At 36.3% G+C, this 24,183-nt stretch overlaps 1 protein-coding gene across 1 annotated transcript in view; it reads right to left on the bottom strand.

Annotated features, from left to right (window-relative positions):
• TOPAZ1 (testis and ovary specific TOPAZ 1) overlaps nucleotides 1-24,183 on the bottom strand; it is a 95,149-nt gene that overhangs the window by 5,493 nt on the left and 65,473 nt on the right. Inside the window, exons 13-18 of the mRNA XM_012470800.2 lie at nucleotides 21,613-21,679; nucleotides 20,303-20,477; nucleotides 19,222-19,322; nucleotides 16,070-16,235; nucleotides 5,425-5,589; nucleotides 3,389-3,592 (exon numbers count right to left, since the gene is read on the bottom strand). Of these exons, the coding sequence (XP_012326223.2) occupies nucleotides 3,389-3,592; nucleotides 5,425-5,589; nucleotides 16,070-16,235; nucleotides 19,222-19,322; nucleotides 20,303-20,477; nucleotides 21,613-21,679 (878 nt within the window). The remainder of the gene's footprint in view (nucleotides 1-3,388; nucleotides 3,593-5,424; nucleotides 5,590-16,069; nucleotides 16,236-19,221; nucleotides 19,323-20,302; nucleotides 20,478-21,612; nucleotides 21,680-24,183) is intronic.

Below are 24,183 nucleotides of genomic sequence, written 5' to 3'. Positions count from 1 at the left end.
TCCTCAACATCATTAGTCATTAAGGATATGAAAACCAAAACCATACTGATATATTACTTAGCACCCACTAGGAGGAAGGCTAAAATAAAAAACACAGTAACAACTGTTGGTGAAGATATAAAGAAACAGGAAATCCCATACATGGCTGGTGGGAGTATAAATACAAAATGGTGCAGCTTCTTCGGGAAACAGTTTGGGAGTTTGGCAAAAAGCTAAATATAGATTTACTGTATTAGTCAGCAATTCTCCCAAGAGAAATGAATGCATATATAACCAAAAACTTAGTGTAAATATTCAAAGTAGCACAATTCACAATAGCCAAAAAGTGAAAACAACTCAAATGTTCATCAACCAAAGAATAAACAAATTCTATTCTATAGAATATTGTCTAGCAATAAAAAGGAATACAGTATTGATACATGCTACAACATTGAAATTTGAAAATACTAGTCTAAGAAGCCAGTCACAGCTAGGTGTGGTGGCTCACCCACGTAATTGCAGCACTTTGGGAGGCTGAGGCAGGAGGATCACCTGAGCTCAGGAGTTCGAGATCAGCCTGGCTAACATGGTGAAACCTTGTCTCTACTAAAAATACAAAATTAGCTAGGCATGGTGGTGCGCATCTGTAATCCCAGCTGCTCGGGAGGCTGAAGCAGGAGAATCTCTTGAACCTGGGAGGCGGAGGTTGCAGTGAGTGGAGATTGCACCACTGTACTTCAGCCTGGGTGACAGAGTGAGACTGGGTCTCCAAAAATAAAAATAAAAAAGCCTGTCACTAAAACCCATGTATTGAATGAGTCCATTATGTGATCTGTCTAGAATGGGCAAATTCATGAAGACAGAGAATAAATTAGTTGTTGTAGGACTAGGGTGGAAGAGGAGACAACCAGGGAATGGAGAAGAAATGCTTATACAAAGTTTATTTTTCTGGAGGTGTTAAAGATGTTTTAAACTTAAATGGTGGCGATGGCTGCATGACTCTGTGACTATACAAAAACAATGTATTGTATACTTTAAGTGAATGAATTTCATTATATGTGAAATTATCTCAATAAAGCCATAAAAAATACTAAAAGAAAAAAAGTTCTAAAAAAGTCAAAACAAAGGCACCGGCACCAAGTCTTAACAGTGTCTTGAAGAAAGCCAGCCTTAAGCCCCAAATAAAGTACTACTAGACATTATTATATGCCATTGAAAGGCTCTTCTTGCAAGTGTTAAGCTGTCTGAAGTAAATCCAAAAGGAGTTCCAATACCATTTTAATGTCAATGTTGTTAGGAAATGAGACATTTTGAAGACTGATCGGTGGCTATACATTACTCATTTGGCTATAAATTACTCATTTTTATTCATGGTATATAATTCAGGTACATTCTTTAAAAAACAAAAAGACTTTTTGCTCTGTAACCTCACTTGCATAAGTCTCAGATGTTATACTGCATATGAAATAAGAAACCTGAGTGATTAGATAAAAGAAAAAGTTCCTTTGGGAGGCCGAGGCAGGTGGATAACGAGGTGAGGAGATCGAGACCATCCTGGCCAACACTGTGAAACTCCATCTCTGTGCATTTCACAATGTTGTGAATTAGCTGGGTGGGGTGGCACATGCCTGTAATCTCAGCTACTTGGGAGGCTGAGGTAGGATAATCGCGTTTGAAACAGGGAGTTGGAGGCTGCAGTGAGCCGACAACAGAGTCTGGCAACAGAGCAAGACTCCGTCTCAAAAAAAGAAAAAAAAAAAGTTCCAATAACAAAGGTACTGTATTGTACATAGACATTAATTGCTTTAACATTGCTAAAAAAAAATCTTTAAAAGTAATTCTTACTAGGACTGAACAGATTTGCAGGAATGAGGAATGACAGCTAATGGATATGAGGTTTCTTTCTGGTGTGAAGAAAATATTCTAAAATTGATTATGGTGATGGTTAAACAACTCTGTAAATACAATAAAACTATTGACTTGTATACATTAAATGGGTGAGTTATATGGCATTTGAATTATACTTCTATAAAGTTGTTAAAATTTTTTAAAATAAATGATTGTTAGGATCCTTTAATATAAAATTTTATTTCCAACTACAAAATAGAAATATGTATAGAAATCTCATTTAAATGTCTGAGCTTATACTTGTTCCTGTGGCATATAAACACCTTCTGATGGCATCTCCCCCAAGTTGCACAGTTATATAAAAAATAAATTATTCTCATTAACTTCAATTCTAGAAACTAAAATCACATACACACACGTGTACATACACACACAGAAACATACACACACGTATATATGTGTGTGTATGGTTTCTAGAAGTCTGAAGGTAAATAGTATAACGAGTTGAAACATAACCACAAAACTGAAATTAGGTATCATGAACAAACAGTTTTATCTTTCCTCTAAATTTCGGATCACCCTTTTTAAAAAACTCAGCTTAAAACTTTTTTGATTATAACCTACAAGAAACACATTTTAGATAATGACCCAGCATACATATGTGCATATATGCAACTAAAGTGAAAATTTTATCAAACAATTAACCTTACTACTCATAATGTGCCCTAATATTTTCTTTCCCATTTCATTGGGGAAAAAAAGTTACCACGTGCTAAACTGATCACAGCTGGTTGTCTGAAAAACAGGTAGCAGTGGCTAGGATGTTTGAAACACCTGGTACAGGGTGACACAGAATAGGCACACAAATATTTGTTATATACATGAAAGTGGTAGAAATGGTAACTGAAGACAAATCAATGCATGAAGGCAAAAAAAAAACCAATTCTTTTCTAGCTCTAGAACCTACATGGAATTACTTTCTAATTAAAATACCTGCGAGGTGGCTTGGACTAGAGAAAGCACTAGTTTTCCAGGCTTATTTGTTAGAGAACAACAGCTGTCAATAGATTAACAAAGTTCTATTACTAAAAGCCATGTGAAAAACATACCATGTTGCATTGTTATGGCAGCCTTTGTGCTTCTGATGTGACCTGCTATTGAATATTCTTAGTTATAACAATTAGGGATATAGCAGAGATAAATGAAAACACAGATATTCTTTAAACTTCATTCTACCCAATTGTTTCACTCCTGTATTATTTATAAGGTATGACAAACTGGTTCAATCCTGTCATTTTTTCCCTTTGCTCGCCCTCTAGTGGAAAAGCTAGTGTGCAAGAAATAAAGATTAAAAATTGGAAAGACTGGAAACAAGGAAAACAACTGGAAACCAGAGAAACAATAGGTTTCAAAAGAGAGCACAGATCTGTTGAGACCACTACATTTGAATACGTATTAATGCTCTTTTAATATATATAAATATATAATCTTAAATATTATAAATTCTGTCAGATAATAAAATTATAAACCAATATATCAAAACATTTTAAAAGTAACTTACTTTTGTAGTGGGCTCTGGCTTTGAGCCATAAACAACTCCTTCCTAAAGAAGTAATTAATCTTCTAAGAAAGGAAAAATCAATAGGTATGCTCTTTGAAATCATGAATTCTGCCACAGAGGATGACATACCAAGACTGTTGCTTTCTATACAGGAATCTAGAAGCTTATTAAAAAGAATGCTATATTGTGAGACTTCCACAGTTTCTGAAATGAAAAAAATGATATAATAAAATTGATTTATCTTAGTATCTCAAACTTTCATCTTATACTCCTTTTTCTTTCTCCTCTCCTTGACCTTTTCTTACCCATTATAGGAGTCACAGTCACTAAAATACAATCATCTTATATATTCTCTTTAGTTTTCTCCTCCTTTTCTGAGATAGGGTCTCGCTTTGTTGGCCAGGCTGGAGTGCAGTGGCATGATCTTGGTTCACTGCAATCTTCACCTCCTGGGCTCAAGTCATCCCCTAGCCTTAGTCTCCTAAGTAAGTTGGGTCTACAGGTGCACACCACCAGGCTTGGCTAATTTTTATATTTTTTGTAGAGACAGGCTTTCACCATGTTGCCCAGACTAGTTTCAAATTCCTGGGCTAAAGTGAACTGCCTGCCTTGGCCTCCCAAAGTGCTGGGATTACAGCCATGAGCCACCATGCCCAACCTACCTTACATATTCTCTAAGTAAGAAACAAAAAAGCATTTGACAAAAGCAAAACCATTAACTTCCTTTGCAATGGAGAAGAGAAAAAGAAATTTGACAAAAATTTCAGAGGCTGCATTAAGACCTCTGTATTTGATCCCCACATGTGACTGTATCCATAGTGTCTTGAATAATTTCTCGACTCTGTTTGCATTGTATACAGTTCAGGCCTTAAAGCCTTATATATCCCTTGACTAAAAATAAATCATCCTCTAATAAATATTTACTCTCAAATTTAAAACAATCCTTTAATGGGTTTTCTATTCCTTTAGTCACTCTTAAAGAGAAGTCATCTTAGAGACTTTTTTTGTATTCCCTATATTCAGTCAGCTGTGTTTGTGAGCTAGACTGTAGTTCTTTATAGTTTTAGAATCCTTTAGTTATCCAGGCCTTATCAGGAAGTTAATCTCTCTACTTTAAGTCTTTCCCTGAACACTATTGCCAGAGGAACTTTCCTGAAACACCAACTTCATTATCTCACTCCCTAGACCCAAAACTCTAGTGATCCCTTTTTATTATACACAAAAGAAGAAAACTCCTTTAGGTCTTCCAAAATCTGGCACAACTATCTGTCTAATCTCCCTATTACTACTTTGTTTTATTACCAACTAATTGTATATTAAGAGATTGCTAGATAGCAGCCATTAGGCCAGGAATGCCAAGGTAAAGAAAATATTACCACCTTGATTGAGCTCACTCTGTAGAAGGAGAAACAGATAAGAATGCTAATTACAATACAGGAGCATAGTGGAATTAAGTGGAAAAATGAAAATTTATAAATAATATGATGAAAGTATTGAGGGGAGGCCCTGAAGTTAATGTTTTCATCATCCTCTGAACCTATCACACAGCTCATTCTTGACCCAAAGCTTTTGCTCACGGATACCCAACATTCAACAGTACTAACTACCATAGCCTACACTGGTATTTTTTTGAGCTTGGCATCTGTTTCATTTCCTCCATTTCATTCTGGTTTACCTGTGTTCCTGGTTAATGTAAACTAAGTTCTGTATTTATTCAGTGATGAGAGAAAAAACTTGCTCAGGGCATTTAAACATATTGTTTGCCGATGACTTGACAGAAGTAGGAAAAAAGGAATGAAAAAAATGCTTGTCTTAGGAACTGCTGGCAAACAATCCAAAGATAAGCATCTCTGATTTTTTTAAACATCAGGAAAACGTATTCAATTTGCAGAGAACACATTGTACAGAAAACTACTTCATTAAAAAATATGCTGGAATAGAAAACTCAATAAAAAAAGGTGGACAACTGTTTCTTATTAACAGTTAAACACCAGATGGGCAAACAGATAATTAAGTTAGACTTTTAAAAAACATACCTTGAGAATTCTGAAAAGCTGGTAGATTCCGCAAAACTTCAAATGCCTGTCTAAAAAGGCTCTTGGCTAAGATGTCATGTGCAATTGTACAGAGCAAATTATGTCGATTAAGCACATCCAGCCTATCACAAGGCCACAGAGGCGTATTGATTATCCATTCTGACTCTTACAAAAAGAAAAAAATATGAATATTTTATACCATTAAAATGACACTTAACAGTATAATCACAACTAATATTTCAAAATATCTTTTGGAGAAATAGGCAAAACTTAAATATGTGTACTCAGAGAAGATAACCATGGCTCAAATTTATTAGAAATAACTGATATAGTGATAATCATCATTGGAAGAAGATGCAAACTAATGGCCACTTTCTTATACTTATTTTTAATTAATTCTTCTTCTAAGTGTACTAGCCAATTACAAATTTTAAAGGTAATGTTTATTTTTATACAAAAAGTTCAGATTATCATATTTGCTTTAATATAAAATATTCATCTGGACAAGTTTAACAATTTCACAATAAATACATAATTTAGCTAGTTTTGGTGTTACTGGGGAATACATTTTTTTTTCTTTTTTTTGAGACAGAGTTTTGCTCTGTCACCCAGGCTAGAGTGCAGTGTAGTGGTGTGATCTTGGCTCACTTCAACCTCCGTCTCCCAGGTTCAAGTGATTCTCCTGTCTCAGTCTCCCGAGAGCTAGTACTACAGGCGCATGCCACCATGCCCAGCTAATTTTTTGTATTTTTAGTAGAGATGGTGTTTCACCGTGTTAGCTAGGATTGTCTCCATCTCCTGACCTTGTGATCCACCCACCTTGGCCTCCCAAAGTGGTGGGATTACCAGGCGTGAGGCACCACGCCTGTCCAGCCAGGGAATAGATTTTATTAACAATTTCTGTCTATTTTAAAAACAATTTCTATTATGAAATCATTGTTGTATATAGAAGAATATCTAATATATGTTATAAAAGCATAACAATAAAATTAACTCCTAAGTACCCATCACACCCATCCTAGGACTCTCAGACCAACAGATCTCAGAGCTTCTTTTAAAAAAGAGAATATTACCTATAATGCTGAAGTTCCTTAATTTCTGCCCTGATTTTCACATTGAGAAAAACAATGGGAGACTGTAGTACAGAACACTGAAGTGCGAAAATGTTAGAAATGTAAATATTTTATCGCTTAATTTACTCAATCATTCATTATACACACAATGAAACATTACTATACATAACATTCAAATCACATTTTGGTGCTCTTTTTCAACTGGACTAAGTATAGACGTAATCCTTTTCTTTTGTGGTCTTCCCAGCACAGTGAATATAAAAAGTATTGAAGAAAAAGTTGATAATTCAAATACATAATAACAAAAGAAAGCTTTCAGTATCCAGTTTATAAAGCTTTAAAAAGGAGCTTGTTTTTCAATTACTGGAGCTCACTTGATTGACTGATTGACTTAACAGAGTTTATACTATGTGTTAGGAATGTTCTAAGTGTTTTAAGAATATTAACTCACTTAGACACTTTCATTAATTTACTCCTACATTTGCTGAAATTTTAATATATGGAGAAATGTAAATGAACTTAATATCTTCAAAGACCGTATGATCATCTGTTAAACATAATTCCCATTAAAAGTAAAACTGTTAGTTCACTATTCCTTATAAAGTGAATTTTACTTTAAGTTCAATTCTTTTTTATCTGTTAGCTATATCCAACATACAAAAAGTAGACTATGTAAACCTTTTCTCATGAAAATTGCATCGTTTTTCTTTAATACTTATTTCTTATATTTAAGGTAGGGTAATGGTCACATTTTTTGACACATATATACGATATTTTATGAGATTCATTTAAAATTTTTTATCAAACTGTTTAGCTATATAAGAAAATCTGACCTTGCATGCTCTCTCCCCACATTGTCTCCCTGTCTGAGTTTTTGGGTTTTTCTGTGTTTTCTTTTTTTTTTTTTTAAACCTGTTCGGTGCTGCCAATCAACCGAGGATCTGTGAGTGGCAGCATGGGATCAGGCAGCAGGGTTTTCCCCACCCCTTGCCTTGGTTCCTTTGCAGGATTGAGCCATCTGGCCATGGGGGAAGGGGCCAAGCTGTATCCCAATGCGTGTAGGGTAAGGGTCCCTGCTGGCACATCTAGGTTGTGGGCCAAGTTGCACTGGGGAGAAGAGACCTGGACATGGAAGGGAATTGGTCCCCAAAAGTTTTCAGTTGCCTCTCCTCTTCCCCCTTTTGTCAGCAGATCAGTTTGTGGTTTCTGTACCCGCAAAAGCTTCAGGAATTATTAACAAAAGAAAAAAATATATATTTTTTCCCCAAGGAATGGGGTGGGGACAGTGGAAAGGTTGCTGGGAAATAAGTCCCCTGGGAGAGGGGGCACAGCCATGATGCTAAAATATCTCAGGCTTCTGAAGGGCTGGATTTTCCTAGGACCCTCAGATCCATAGGCCTCAGACCCTCAGACCTGCCCCGGGGCCTGGTGGGGAAATTGAGGCTCATACAAGGCAGTGGAATTCTGAGTTGTTGGGGCTAAGTCTGACCCCCTCTCTATGCTAATCCCCCAGCCCCACCGTGGCTTTCAATAGGTTTTTTTTGAGATGGAGTCTCGCTCTATCGCCCAGGTTGGAGTGCAGTGGCGCGATCCCAGCTCACTGCAACCTCTGCCTCCCAGGTTCAAGCAATTCTCCTGCCTCAGCCTCCTGAGTAGCTGAGACTACAGGCATGCACCACCACGCCCAGCTCATTTTTGTATTTTTAGTAGAGGCCGGGTTTCCCCATGTTGGTCAGGCTGGTCTCGAACTCCTGACGTTAAGTGATCTGCCTGCCTCAGCCTCCCAAAGTGCTGGGATTACAGGCGTGAGCCATCATGCCTGGCCCCTCAGTAGGTTTTAAGGAGCCCCCAGCCCTCCTTCTCCCCTTCTGGGCCTGACCAGCTATACTGCTTTGTCACCCCCAGCCACACGCCCCACCAAGTACTGCACAGGGACTCCCATTTCAGGGGCCATGTACCATGAAATAATGTGAAATACCGACTGTGGACCAAACACAATAAAACCGCTGCTTTTAAGAAGAAAAAAAATCTGAGTAAGCTGATTATTCTATGTATCAAAGTTAACTGATAACTGAGAAGTCACTTGGAAATTAATAGCTTTAAATTTAATCCAGCTAGTTCACAATTTTACCAACATAAATACTATTATGAATATTTTATGACAATTCTTATGAGAATTAAATTCCCAAGAATAAGAAACAGTTTACTAGTGGACTTAATACTAGTTTTACAGCAATAAAAGTTAATACTGCATTCATCTTCATGCTTCTCTCTATTTCATATTTGGGAAATATTTTCTATTTGTCTGAAGTCTTAGAATCAAAGGGAGAGCATATTTTCTATAATAGCCTGTCTTTTTATCCACTTACTTTCCAACAGATGCACATTCAATCATTATTCATGCAAGATTTTGAACACACACACTGGCAACATTAAAACTACTAAATGAATTTTCAGATTAGTCAGTGAGACTATCAAACAATTATCCTTTACAATAGTGAACACTAAAATGTGGGACTATGTAAAGATACCTATTCTTCCCTTAAGGTATACATTTATTTTATTTTCTTGAGACTCAGTCTTGCTCTATTGTCCAGGTTGAAGTGCAGTGGTGCAATTTCGGCTTACTGCAACCTCCTGCTCCCGAGTTTAAGTGATTCTCATGCCTCAGACTCCCAAGTAGCTGGGATTACAGATGCCCGCCACAACACTCTGCTAATTTTTGTATTTTTAGTAGAGATGGGATTTCACAACATTGGCCAGGCTGGTCTCAAACTCCTGACCTCAAGTGATCTGCCCGCCTCGGCCTCCCAAAGTGCTGGGATTACAGGCATGAGCCACCAAGCCCAGCCAAGGTATACATTTAATATAATCCCAATCAAATTTCCTACAGAACTGGATTAAAACATGATTCAGTAATTCTGAAATTCATTCGAAGAATGAACACTTGAGAATAGCAAAGAATAATTTAGAAGAAGAGTGAAAGTGGTCTTGCCTAAATAGACAGATATCGCATATTCTAGGATTATATTAAATGAAAAGAGCATCATGTTAGCATAGAAACACAGAGATTCTTGGGAGAAAGGTGCAGAAACAGACCCAACAGAATCAAGATTCTAATATATGATAAAAATGGCATTTCAAGTAAGTGATTAAAAGATGAAATGCGAAAACATTTGGGGGAAATAAATAAAATTAAGTTCCTATCTCATACCAAAACTTAAACTAACAAGAAATGAAAAAATTGAAAGAACGTATAGATGAATATGTAACTTTGAGATGATTAAGGACTGCCTAAAAGCATGATACAAAACAGAAATTATTAAATATTTAAAAAGCAGTTTATATTAAGTAGAAAAAACATCAGTGGGCAAAAGAAAACAAACAAAAATGCAAAAAACATCATAAAATTAAAGAAAAATGAAAAGGTAGGAAAAATATTTGTAAATACCCAAGAGATCAAGGATTAGTATCTTTAATATGTAAAACTACTGCAATATAAAAGGGACATTATTGTACAGTGTGATATTTCCTAAGTGTAATATACACATCACTGATAGTACCTGAAAATTTCAAGTATTACATTATAATTTTAATAATTTAATTGTATATTTAAAAATTATAAAGATCACATTAAATATGAAAATCACAGTGAATCTGTGATTTCACAAATATTTCGATGAGGCCAAGTTGCTTGATCTACTTAAAAAAAAAAAAAAAGTTTTTTTTTTTTGAGACAGGGTCTCACTCTGTTGCCCAGGCTGGAGTGTAGTGGCGTGATCACTGCTCACTGCAGACTTGACCTCTGGGGCTCAAGCAGCCCTCCCACCTCAGCCTCCTGAGTAGCTGAGACTGTGCCACCACACCTGACTAATCAAAAAAAAATTTTTTTTTTGGAGAAGAGTCTCGCTCTGTTGCCAGGCGCCAGGCTGGAGTGCAGTGGCATGATCTTGGCTTACTGCAACCTCCACCTCCCAGGTTCAAGCAATTCTCCTGCCTCAGTCTCTTGAGTAGCTGGGACTACAGGCGTGTGCCACCACACCCAGCTAATTTTTGTATTTTAGTAGAGACAGGGTTTCACTATGTTGCCCAGCTGGTCTCCTGAGCCCAAGTTATCCAACTGCCTTGGCCTCCCAAAGTGCTGGGATTACAGGCATGAGCCACTATGCTTGGCGTTAAGTATTTATTTTTAAAATATAAATGTTTACTATAAAAAAACTCAAGCAAAATAGAAAAGTACAAAGAAGAATTCTAGAAATAACTGAAAATCTCATGATTGTAAATGATTAGGATTCACATCTGGTAAAAATTATTCGAGAAAGAGGTGTTAATAATTTAAGCAGTAGGTCTTGATGAGTAGATATAAGTGGAACGGTGGTATTAAATCAGAGACTGAAGATGGCCTGGCCTAACACAGCTTTGTGCTGGGGAGATCCATCCACTGATTGAAAATGAAGACAACACATTTTTTCTTAAATATTAACATTGTTTATATGCTTATATTAGTACTGTAATCATAGGCACTGGTCCACATGTGTGAGCTAATCTTTATGCTAAATTTCATAGTATAAACAAAAAAAAAAAACCACACACACACTTTCAAAACCTCTATTTCCTCCTTGGAAGGTATAAAGATACATAAATGAAGAAAATCCATCCATCAATCCATCTACTCACCTCAACTAATATTTACTAAATATTTACTCTGTGCCAGGTACTACCACAGGTGAAATACTCTAAATGTAATTAACTTAAAAAATAATAAAAATGGTAGTGTTTATAACAGTGGTTAATAAAGGCGGGGGAGTGACTTGAGTGAGTATGGTTTAAGAACACAGGTAAGGAATGAGAAAATGTCACTGTGAGAGTGCTGTAGGGCAGTGGTCCTCAAAGTGAGGTCACCAGATCAGCAGCATCAATAACATTTAAAAACTTCACAGACATGCAAATTTTTAGGACCCACCCCAGACTTAATGAATCAGAAAATCTGGAGGTGGGCCCAGTAATAAGCGTTTTAACAAGCCCTCTAGAAAATTCTGATGGTCAAGCTTGAGAACCACTGTCTTAGATTTACCAAAACAAGCTCAGTATCACCATTTTGCTCAGGAAGCTGACTATCTTAGATCTGGATTTATTTGTGTAGTTTGTGCTTCTGCTCTAGTTGCAATTTTATGAAGTCTATTTAGAGGAGAAACTAGGAAAATAATAGTACTGGTGTAGTAATTAAAAATATGGACTTTGGGGCCAGGCGCGGTGGCTCACGCCTGTAATCCCAGCACTTTGGGAGGCTGAGGCGGGTGGATAACAAGGTCAAGAGATTGAGACCATCCTGGTCAACATGGTGAAACCCCGTCTCTACTAAAAATACAAAAAATTAGCTGGGCATGTTGTCGCATGCCTGTAATCCCAGCTACTCAAGAGGCTGGGGCAGGAGAATTGCCTGAACCCAGGAGGCAGAGGTTGCGGTGAGCCGAGATCGCGCCATTGCACTCCAGCCTGGGTAACAAGAGTGAAACGCCGTCTCAAAAAAAAAAAAAAAAAAAAAAAATATGGACTTTGCAGTCAGACAGACCTGGATTGGAATTCCTGGTCTACACTTATTTGTTGTGTGATGTTCTCTGAACCTCAGCGTCCTCATCTTGGGATACCATTACCTACATTATGGGGTTAGTATTGATTAGACAAGAAGACACAAGTAATACATTTAACACAATGCTTGGTAGGCAGTGAATACTCACATTATTATGAAACCAGTAATGAACAGAAATGTTAAATTCAGAAAACAGACCAAGAATATAAACTGGCAATTCACAAAAAAATAAGGTATAGATGGGCAAAAAATTAATAATTAAATGCAAAGTAAAGCTGTGAATATAACTTTTGCCCTATTAAATTAGCACAGAAATAAGAAAAATAATAGGCCGGGCGCGGTGGCTCAAGCCTGTAATCCCAGCACTTTGGGAGGCCGAGGTGGGTAGATCACGAGGTCAAGAGATCGAGACCATCCTGGTCAACACGGTGAAACCCGGTCTCTACTAATACAAAAAAAATTAGCTGGGCATGGTGGCGCATGCCTGTAATCCCAGCTACTCAGGAGGCTGAGGCAGGAGAATTGCCTGAACCCAGGAGGCGGAGGTTGTGGTGAGCCGAGATCACGCCAGTGCACTCCAGCCTGGGTAACAAGAGCGAAACTCCGTCTCAAAAAAAAAAAAAAAAGAAAAATACTACTACTCATTGTTGGCAAGGGCATTTCATAAGCTGCATCTTCATACACTGCTAAGAAGACTATAATTACTATAACCTAACTGAAGGTGTAGAGGACTTTTATACACTATTCACAGAGAAAAAACCTGGAATGGAATGTACTAAATAGGTAGATTAGGGTTTGCATAACCTGTAATGTACCAGTCTGCCTGTCTGATAAACAAAAACCATAATATCAGGCACTAACATCTGGAACTGACAACTAACATCTGCACCTGTGATCCCTAAAGGCTATGTATGTATAGAAACTATACTTAAATGCAATAGCTTTCTAGTAATTTCTCATAAAGGAGAGACTTTCTAATAAACCTGAAATAACATCTGCAAATCTGAATAGCAATGAGGGAAAATTTGCTGACATTTACCAAAAAGCTTTAAAATACCTTTACCCTTTAACACAGCAATTCCATCAGAATTTATCCTTAAGGAAAGTAAGATTTAGCAGTGATGTTTAGCAGGGATTATTGTTTATAAGTAACATCTAAAAACAAGCCAGTTCAGTAAAAGTGGATTCACGAATCAAAAGATGGATCTATCCAACTGTCTGTTTATAAGATAGAAAACCATGCAGCCCATTAAGTGATGCTGTAGAAGAAATTTTCATCGAAAGGCTACTGCCTGAAAAAAAATGCACAGTATAAAAGAGTCTATATAACAACATTAAAGTGGATAATGGCAATTTCTGGGTGATCAAATGATATGGGATTTTTATCATTAGTTTTGCTTATCTACCTTTTCATATTTATTAATATGTATTATTTATATAAAGGCAATAAGTTATGTCAAAATTCAAAGTCAGTTTCTCAATAAATGGCATTTTTTTTTTTTTTTTTTTTTTTTTTTACAAAATTTATATTATAGAGAGCCAAGATACTTATTTTTCAGCCTCTGAACAAAGATTATAAAACGATGGTTTTAAGACTTTTTAGGTTGGTATGGGAGAAGGCATGGTAGGAATCTGTTGCTCATTTGCAGGATAAAAAGCACTAGTGCTAAGAGTTTGAAATGTCAAAGTGAAATGCCAAAACAATAGACTTCTTTTTGCCATCAAGTCTGCCACCCACCAAACAAAAAAATGTGTGAGATATTCTGCATTTCTCAAACTTGAGTAATGTATATAACCCCATCTTTTACAAATTCAGTAGGTAATAAAGATATATTTTTAAAAAGATAAAATATATGCAAAAAGTTAACTGGTTGCCCTGTCCTCCAAGCACTCAATTTCTCCTCCCACAGGCAGAGGCAGCGGCAGCCACTATTACTAGTTTCTTGTGCATCCTTCTAAAAATATTTTAAGGGATATAAGCAAATATGTATTTATCTATTGTATTATTATTTTTATTCAAATGGTAGTAACTGCTCTGTACATTCTTTTTTTTTTTTTTTTTTTTTTTGCTTTGCAATAGATCTTGGAGATCATTCCAAATGAGCACCTACAGATCCGCCTCATTCTACTTTATCATTTAGCTATAACACAGTTCAACTGGTATGAGGATTTAAGCTACCTGGAATCCTTTGTTACCATTGTTGGTGAAACAAAAAGATTCCAGATAATTTAATATGCATACCTTTGTATACAGGTATAAATGTATATGCAGTACAAATTCCTAGAAATGGAATTAGTAAATGAAAAAAATGCATTTTAAACTTCTGATATTTATTTTGCCAAAAAGCTCCTACAGACAACCTCTGTGAATGTCTATTTCTCTATAACCTCATGAAAAGCATATCACCAAACTTTGATCTTTGATAAGTCTAATGGGTTCAAAAATGGTATTTGTAATTGTAATGTACATTTCTCTTATTACCAGTGAGTATTAATCTCACTTATTATCAGTGAGATTGGGCCATTTGTATTTCCTTTCTTGGGAATGGCCTGTTCGTTACAGAACCCTTTTAAGAATTAAAAAATTCTAGGAACAACAGAGCATACTTCTGTGGGCTCTTCTTTTGTAGAAATAAAATTTTACTTATGAAAATTACTTTTAGTTGAAACTGTCACTGCAAAAAAAAGAATTGATAGAAGTTTAAAGTTAGTCTAAAAATGGCAACATTGAAATGTAAAACAAAATCTCCACAGATCACTCCACATCCCTCCTAAAACTCCCCCAGTTTCTAGTTTGAGAAAGACTGGTTTTACTACAAACTTTTAGGCAGGTGGTTCCTATTGTAAGGTGACTGAAGCTCATTTTTATCTACTATTTTCCCCTTCCCATTTCCTGCCACATTGCTTCTTTCCTCACAAAGTTTGTGAGCTCTGGCTTATATTTCACTAATTTATATTTCTGTATTTTGGCACTCTTCCCACTTAGGAAACCTCACTAATCATGTTTAAGTTGAAGAATACCTTTCCAAACAATCTTTTGAATAAAGCCTACTCACAATCTCTGTATTAAACTCACAGCACTGAACATATACAAGGTATTTTATACACATATATTTCCCATATATGAATCATGTGTTCATATATGTGCCTATGTGAATTACATGTATTCATACATATGTGCTAGTATGTGTGTTAGTGTGTTTTAAAGTTCTCCATTTGCTTTATTTATTGATTCTATCTTCCCACCTAAACTCTTGTTATCCTTGAAGTTTCTTCGTTCTTATCCCACTTTATCAAATAAAATCTGCCTGATGGTCCGAATAGCCAGAGCTATCATTAGCTTCATTAGTGTCATAATACTATTGTGCTCTTTTATTTTTCTCATACCAAACTAACCTTATTTGTTCCTGCTGGCTTAATGTCATTGTAATTTCTGCTTAGAAAAATTGCCTTACCAAGGAAAGTAAGCTCTACTCATCTTGGTTTGAAGTCCTGTATGTGTGAAGACAGAGTTTATGCATACTACAATCAGGATTTCTGTTTTACATAGCTGCTGAAGCCTGGGCTCCAAAGCTGGATTGTCTGGGTTTGAATCTGGCCTCCATTCCTTACTTGTTATGTCATTTTGGGCAAGTTGGTCAATATCTTTGGCAACATTTTCTTATCAATAAAATGGGGATTTTAATAGTTCCAAACTCAGTGTTCTACGAAAATTAATTAGGATAATTCAGGGCAAGCAGTTAGTATGGTGCCCAGGCCATAGAAAGAACTAGTTTCTAAATCCACAAAGGCTCAATAATTTCTTCTTTAAGGCTAACTTTTCCCTTTCAGTTTACATAACAACCTTTCCTACCCCGTATCTTCACTAGGGTTTAGACCAAACTATTAACCACAGTTCAATAGCAACTTAAACTAATTACATAGACAAAAATGCATAACAAGTCTAACAAATTATTTTATGCTTACATATATCAGAACTTACCCCTCATTACCCAAATGGCACCATCTAGGCTTCCACTTTTTAGAAAAATTTCTGCTGCAACATTCACAATCTGACATCTTGATGCTAACATCTCAGGCCCTGTAAGTCCTTTTAAACTTGTAAAGTGTATTTTTAATTCATATAGTTTATCTAAGACCTTCCTTCCCTAGAATAAAAACAAAGAATGCTAATTGGGTATCAATCAATTATAGACACACAAAGCCACTGATAATTATTCACAAGCCAGTTATCCAGTTTCAATCAACATTCTAGACTGCTGAACTGCTCCAAGACTCTTTCCTTAAGCCCCTTACTGTTCACAGATGAAAGGTAAAGAGGAACAAGCAAGGTTATTACTCATATTAACCACCCTTCCCACCAATATCACAAGACCCCCTTTATCAGCAGCCTCCTTTTTGTTTTATACACTGTACTTCTCCTTAAGATTTCATTTGACAAAAGGATTCCATTTAACATTAGAAAACTACTGATTATATGTTTTTGCTTCTCTTCTGTTGGTCAATCTGGGATCTAAGAGGGAGAGACAATAAAAATGAAAATAATTTGTTATTAAATTTAGACACACTTAGGAGGAGGCTGAAATAGGATGATCACTAGATCCCAGAAGTTCGAGACCAGCCTGGGCAGTGTGGTAAAACCCCTGCCCTACCTCCCAAAAAATTTAGAAAAAGAATGATAGTGAAAAGTAAAATAAAATTATTAGCTAAAATTATTAATTGAGTAGATTAATTATTTCATGTATTCTACATGAAAATTACCTTTGGTTTAGACATCAGAAATTGGACATATATAATTATTTTATACCATGGGTCAGCAAGCTTTTCCTGTAAATGGCCAGATAGTAAACAGTTTAGGCTTTGCAGGCCACATTTAGTCTGCTGTATATTCTTTTTGATTGTTGTTTTTTAAATTTATAACTCTTTAAAAACGTAAAAAAATTCTTAGTTTGAGGACTGTATAAAAACAGGCTTTGGGTAAATTCCGGCCCATGGGCCTTAGTATATAGACCCTTGTTTTATATCCTATACTATTTGAATCAAATGCTTATTATGACGTGAAGGTACTTTCAAGGTGACTGTATAAATGAGTACATTTTTAAAGGGATACGTTTAAATTTCAATGATTTTACTTTTACATTAAAAAAGGAATAGCTTTCATTAAAAAATTCATACTAAGGTGATAAAATACTTTTCTAAATAAATTGGCTAAAATTTTAATTAAAATAGATAAAATTCACCAATCTACTGTCTTAAGAAATAATAACCAAATAAAATTTAAAAATACTCTAAAATTTCAGCAAAATTAGTCTTTCTTTTTTTTTTTTTAACTTGAGATGGAGTCTCACTCTGTCACCCAGGCTGGAATGCAGTGGTGTGATCTCGGTTCACTGCAACCTCCGCCTCCCAGGTTCAAGCAATTCTCCTGCCTCAGCCTCCCAAGTAGCTGGGATTACAGGCATGCACAACCATGCCCAGCTAATTTTTGTATGTTTTAGTAGAGATGGGGTTTCATGTTGGCCAGGCTGGTCTTGAACTCCTGACCTCAAGTGATCTGCCCACCTCGGCCTCCCAAAATGCTGGGATTACAGGCATGAGCCACCACTCCTGGCCCAGTCTGAGTTTTTATAAAGGATCTTCTTGTTAGGTAGTCCTTAAATTCCCAAGCATTAAATAGTCAGGATATTAATGCTATGACCAACCTTAAGTTCGATTATGAGAGCAGACACAAGGTACACCTTGCCCACTCCAGGCCTACCACACAATAAAAGCAAAGGCTCCTGGAGACTTTTGAGCCTGAAGACTTTCTATTTAACCATTCTAGGTTAAAAAAATTTTTTTTTAATTCATGAATTTTGTAGGTATACAAGTGACCATGTACTTAAATGGTATTGAACCTATTCAATTGTGAAATAACCTCTTTATAAAAGTAGCAAGTAACAAAAGATATACTTTAATAGTTAAATCAATAGTGACTACAATCTCTACTCCACTCTCTATATAACTCCATCCCTGAGCACTTCCTCCCTATTTTGGATTTCCCTGTCCTCTACTTGAACTCTATTGAGTCTATAACTCCACCTGCCACCTCAGGAATATCTAAAGAATGGTAATACAATATGGTCTTGAGTCACTAAACCACCTCTATCTATGGTAAGCTAAGCCTCAAAGACATCAAGATATATTGTATATAGTGTTCTGGGGTATTCTAAGAGGTGAATTTTAAGAAGTTCTGTTAATTGTGAGTATTCTGAGTTCATCTTAAGAAATGTGTCTTAGCTGGGTGCAGTGGCTCACAACTGTAATCCCAGCATTTTGGGAGGCTGAAGCAGGTGGATCACCTGAGGTTGGGAGTTCGAGACCAGCCTGACCAACATGGAGAAACCCTGTCTCTACTAAAAATACAAAATTAGCTGAATGTAGTGGCACATGCCTGTAACCCCAGCTACTTGGGAGGCTGAGGCAGGAGAATTGCTTGAACCCAGGAGGCAGAGGTTCTGGTGAGCCAAGATCGTGCCATTACACTCTAGTCTGGGCAGCAAGAGTGAAACTCCATCACAAAGGAAAAAAAGAAATGTATCTTGAACTCTTCTAAAATTACAATATAACTGATACTCATGTGTTGGTAAAATAATATGAGTTGAAAGTTACTTCAAATAAATATGACATTTAGCATGGGTTCTTAATCCATTTATGCCTAGTGTTAAGTTTGTGGGAGTTATTTACATCCTACTGCTCAAGGTCATCACCAAGGTCTGATTTTTTCCACAAAAAAATTTGCAACTTCCGGCATAAATGGGTTAAGTGTTCTCTATACTGAGATTTTATCTATTTTTATAATAACAACTATTTTTAAAGACAGGAATCTGTCCATGCTGCCCAGGCTGGCCTTGAACTCAGCTTCCTGAGTAGCTGGAACTATAGGTACACGCCACTGCATCCAGTTTGAGATTTTAAATAGTAGCTATTTGCTTAATATACCATCTAATAAAGCACTCACTAGTCTGGGTCCCATTTTATCAATTGTAATGAATATTAGCAAGCTCCTAATTTGCAGGGTTAACTTATATTCTGTTCATAATTTTAAAGCTAATGCTCTTTATACCAAGCTAAGACAAAAGTTCAATGAAGTACCTTGGACCACTGCAACAGCTTGTGATAGAAGTACAAAGCACTGATTCCGATTCTTCCCAGCACACTTTTATCTACTTTACTCTTTTGGGGATCTTTGCTAACTGAAACAAAAAGTAGGCATACAAAAGAAAACAAAGTAGTCACTTAAAATGATGGAAGAGGCAAACTAATGCAGAATTATTGATACTACCACAAAGACCAGGTGTTGGCAAACTGTGCCCTGCTTTTGTATAGCCTATGAGCCAACCATGGTTTTCCTGTTTTCAAAGCATCGTTTAAAAAGAAAATAAAACAATGTGATAGAGATCACATGTGGTGTGTTCAAAGCCTAAAATATTTACTATATGGCTTTTTACAGAAAAAGTTTGCCAACCCCTGATAAAGGCTACAGTAGTAAAGAACTCAGGTCAAAAACAAAATAAATTCAAAACTATATAAATTCTGTTTACTTGTAATAGTAAAGAGAATAACAACTTAAATAATTAAAAAATTCAGGTGCTCCAGTATAATTTGCTAGCAATAGTTTTACCAATTTTAGTGAAAAGAAAAATAAGAATATAAAACATCTGATACTAAAACACCAATTCCTCACCTTTTATCATTATAATCTAACTTAACAATAAATAGATGGAAAACTTCAGAAACAGAAGGAAGAGTATCTGAAACCTGCATTAATTTATTCACAACCTGGAAAATATTAAAGAGTTTTACATTCTTGTTAAGAACACTGCCACTGGCCAAGCTGTGCCTTATGTCTACAATACCAGTGCTTTGAGAGGCTGAGGTGGGAGGATCCCTTAAGCGCAAGAGTTTGAGACTAGCCTGGGCAATGAAGCAAGACCCTGTCTCTACAAAAAATAAAAAAATTAGCTGGGTATAGTGACATGTGCTTGTAGTCCCAGCTCCTTGGGAGGCTGAGGCAGTAGAATTTCTTGAGCCCAGGAGTTTGGGGCTGCAGTGAGCTATGACTGCACTCCTGTACTCCAGCCTGGGTAAGAGAGGAAGACCCTGTCTCTAAAAAACAAAAAAGAACACCACATCATCCTCATACACAATATTCAGGCCAAAAATTACATTTTACCTGTTTCAGCAAATTCACAAAAGGGAACATCTGGTCTTTCTTCTTCATGGTTTTTTGTGAGTGTTTTAGCAATGCAAACACAAAATGTCTCAAAATCTGCAAATTTTTCACAGCCCATTTTTACGTTAAGGTATAATTTTCCCAATGTGGTCCAGTCACCTTTTGCTTTACAATACTATCAAAATTATTAAAAACAAAACAAAAAAGGAAAAAAAGAATGAAAACTATGTCATTTATGCAAACATGGTTTTAGGGTCAAGCATGTTTATGCATTAGATATACATATATTAGTAAGACAAATTTGCAGATCTTATAAACTTATTGACAAGCACCACATCAATAATACACTATTGTAATTTTGCTTTTCTGGCTATACTAAAGCCTCTATAAATTCCAAATAGCAATGCGCATTTGTTTTAATTATCCAGGTCTTAAAGTGTTTAACTATATTCACCCCCAAACCTGAACTTGACAGTGGAGATGGATTTTATGGAAAACAGATGATGAGTAGCATGATTTGAGCTATCTCCAGGGCAATGCATTATTTCACCACTTTTAGAAATTGCATTTTAATGTTATGTGGGCCCAAATTATAAATGGCCAAATATCATTTTGGACATTACATTCTACAAAAGTGGCTACAAAGTAAATTTCAGTAAACTTATTATCTTTCTATAATTTCTGTTAAAAACTAAAAAAGGTTTTCACACCAACAAAAAAGTAGTCTAAAGGATATAAAAGTACTAATTAAAACCAGAGCAACGATTACTACATAAATACAAAAATGATATTAAATTTAAAAGTAATAATCATCCTTAAGGTCCTCATTTCTTATACTCTAAATGGTTGGAGAGTTCTGTGTGATCTGGGCTTTCTTCCACCATTTCATGTACTGTAGCCATCGATGACAAGTACCTCAGCTTTCTTGTGAACTGAGTGAGTCTGCCCACCCTCAAGAATTAAAGGCTAAGTTTTGAATTATTATTTTACTTTAATGTAAGTTAATTTTGAAACTAAACAATTATTTTTAGAATTATTTTTAAAACAGTCTACAACTCTAGAAATTAAAATGTTTGCATTTCAAAATATTAACTTGGAAGAAAAATAAAACTTCCTTTTCTTGAGCATTTTCTCTGTATAACAGCCACATTTCTAAAACTTTTCATAAAATGGAGTTATTACTCAAAACTATTTGGTTGCTATTGATTTTCAGAGATCCCAGCGATGTATTTAAAATAATAAATGTCTTTTTTTTTCTTTTCTCCTAGACAGAACTGTGGTTCAGAAGGATAAAATAATAAATGTCATACCTCTAATTTATTCAAGGCTGAATCTAAATCACACTTCCAGTTCTTTTTAAATTGCCTCATCTGTAACCTTTAACAACAGAAAAGGGTTAATTATACTATATTCAACCCTTAAAAGTCACTGCCGCTTCTAATTAATCTTTTCTGTAGTTTATACCTAAGAAACCAGAGGAAAAAAAATCAATGTATATAATATGCTATAAACATTCTTCAGAGCTTAAAAAAAAAGGCAGCGATATAGATACCTACTTCATACTATTTCCTCCCCAAAACAATAAGAAGGAAAAAGCAAATTTCACATGAAATCATACCTTCAGCCTAACTTGAAGACAGAAGATGCCGAAACTTCAAAATAACTGTGACTAAAAGGAGAAAAAAAAAGACCAATACATGATCTCTATTGCTCCTACCCTACCCTTACTGCTCCACGGGATTTGTGGCAAGCAAAGACAGACCAAAACAAAAACAGAGCAAGTAAACACATAAAACCTGATGGGGAGAACTGAAGAGGAAACTACCAGAAAGATCTAACATTGATTTAAAATACTGACACAAAGACTTAAGTCCACATTAAATCTGAAAATGCTAAAAAACAAAAAGCATCTGGGTAGATCAGAACACAGACCACAAGGAATGATCTTAAAAGTCTGTGTGAGGCCGGGCGCGGTGGCTCACGCCTGTAATCCCAGCACTTTGGGAGGCCAAGGCGGGTGGATCACGAGGTCAAGAGATCGAGACCATCCTGGTCAACACAGTGAAACCCTGTCTCTACTAAAAATACAAAAAATTAGCTGGGCACGGTGGCGCGTGCCTGTAATCCCAGCTACTCAGGAGGCTGAGGCAGGAGAATTGCCTGAACCCAGGAGGCGGAGGTTGCGGTGAGCCGAGATCGTGCCATTGCATTCCAGCCTGGGTAATAAAAGCGAAACTCCGTCTCAAAAAAAAAAAAAAAAAAAAAAAGTCTGTATGATTTAAAGGAAGCAATTTTTGAAATGCATAGTTTTTGGAAAAGAAAAAAAGACAAAAATGAAATAAACACCCTTTGGCAATTAGAAAAGAAAAAAAGGCAGAAGGAGTAAGAAGGTACCATTGAACTAGGAGTATTATGTAATACCCAACTACGGGTTCATCAATTTTGGCAATTTGTCTAGAGCATTAAGAAGGAAGAACGTGGAGTGATCCAAGATGGCTGATCACTAGCAGCTTGGGATCATAGCTCCCAGTGAAAACGCAGAGAACGAGAGGACGCCACACTTTCAGATGAATTTTTGTTGCTCACGGACCAAGAGATTCCCAGTGGAGGAGTCCCATGGGTCGCCAGGGCAACTCTTGTGGCTGGTGCGGCAGTTTTGCTGGCGCCTCAGCGCGGCAGTTCTTGGTGCGAGTCCGGAGATTCCCGGGCAGAAAAGCACCATCAATGTTAACACCGCTGTTTTGGCCGGCGCAGTGGATTACTCAGATTTCGGCACTGGGAACCAACAAGTTGGACGTCCGCTCAGAGACCTAGTTAGAAAGTCGGTAATTACAAAGACGACAGAGGGATAAATATATAATGAAGGGAAGAAACCATACTAAAAAGGCAGAGAATACTCAAAATCAGAATGCCTCTCCCTCTACACGGGATTATATTATCAGAAGCATGTTTCAAAAGGTGGGTGATAAGAAACTTCTGTGAATTAAAAGAACTTGTTCTAACCCAATGCAAAGAAACTAAGAACCTTGAAAAAAGGTTTGACGAAATGCTAACGAGAATGGACAATTTAGAGAGGAATATAAGTGAATTGATGGAGCTAAAAAACACAACACGAGAACTTCGCGAAGTGTGCACAAGTTTAAACAGTCGAATTGATCAAGCAGAAGAAAGGATATCAGAAGTCGAGGACCGGCTCAGTGAAATGAAATGAGAAGACAAGATTGTAGAAAAAAGGATAAAAAGGAATGAGCAAAGTCTCCAGGAAATATGAGACTATGTGAAAAGACCTAATTTACGTTTGATAGGTGAACCTGAATGTGACAAAGAGAATGAATCCAAGTTGGAAAATACTCTTCAGGATATCATTCAGGAAAACTTTCCCAACCTAGCAAGGTAGGGTAATATTCAACTCCAGGTAATACAGAGAACACCACAAAGATATTCTTCAAGAAGACCAGCCCCAAGGCACATAATCGCCAGATTTATCAGGGTTGAAATGAAGGAGAAAATACTAAGGGCAGCCAGAGAGAAAGGTCAGGTTACCCACAAAGGGAAACCTATCAGACTTACAGCAGATCTCTCAGCAGAAACCCTACAAGCCAGAAAAGAGTGGGGACCAATATTTAACATCCTTAAAGAAAAGAACTTTCAACCCAGAATTTCATATCCAGCCAAACTAAGCTTTACAAGCGAAGGAAAAATTAAATCTTTTGCGAACAAGCAAGTACTTAGAGACTTCACCACCACCAGGCCTATTTTACAAGAGCTTCTGAAAGAAGCACTATACATATAAAGGAACAACCAATATCAGCCTTTCCAAAAATATATCAAAAAGCAAAGAGCATCAACACAATGAAAAATTTACACCAACTAATGGGCAA

This window comes from Aotus nancymaae, unplaced genomic scaffold (assembly GCF_030222135.1).
Source record: "Aotus nancymaae isolate 86718 unplaced genomic scaffold, 86718_ANA_hifiasm-v0.15.2.pri h1tg000067l, whole genome shotgun sequence".
Taxonomy (NCBI): Eukaryota; Metazoa; Chordata; class Mammalia; order Primates; family Aotidae; genus Aotus; species Aotus nancymaae.
This window is presented reverse-complemented; position numbering and strand designations above follow the sequence as displayed.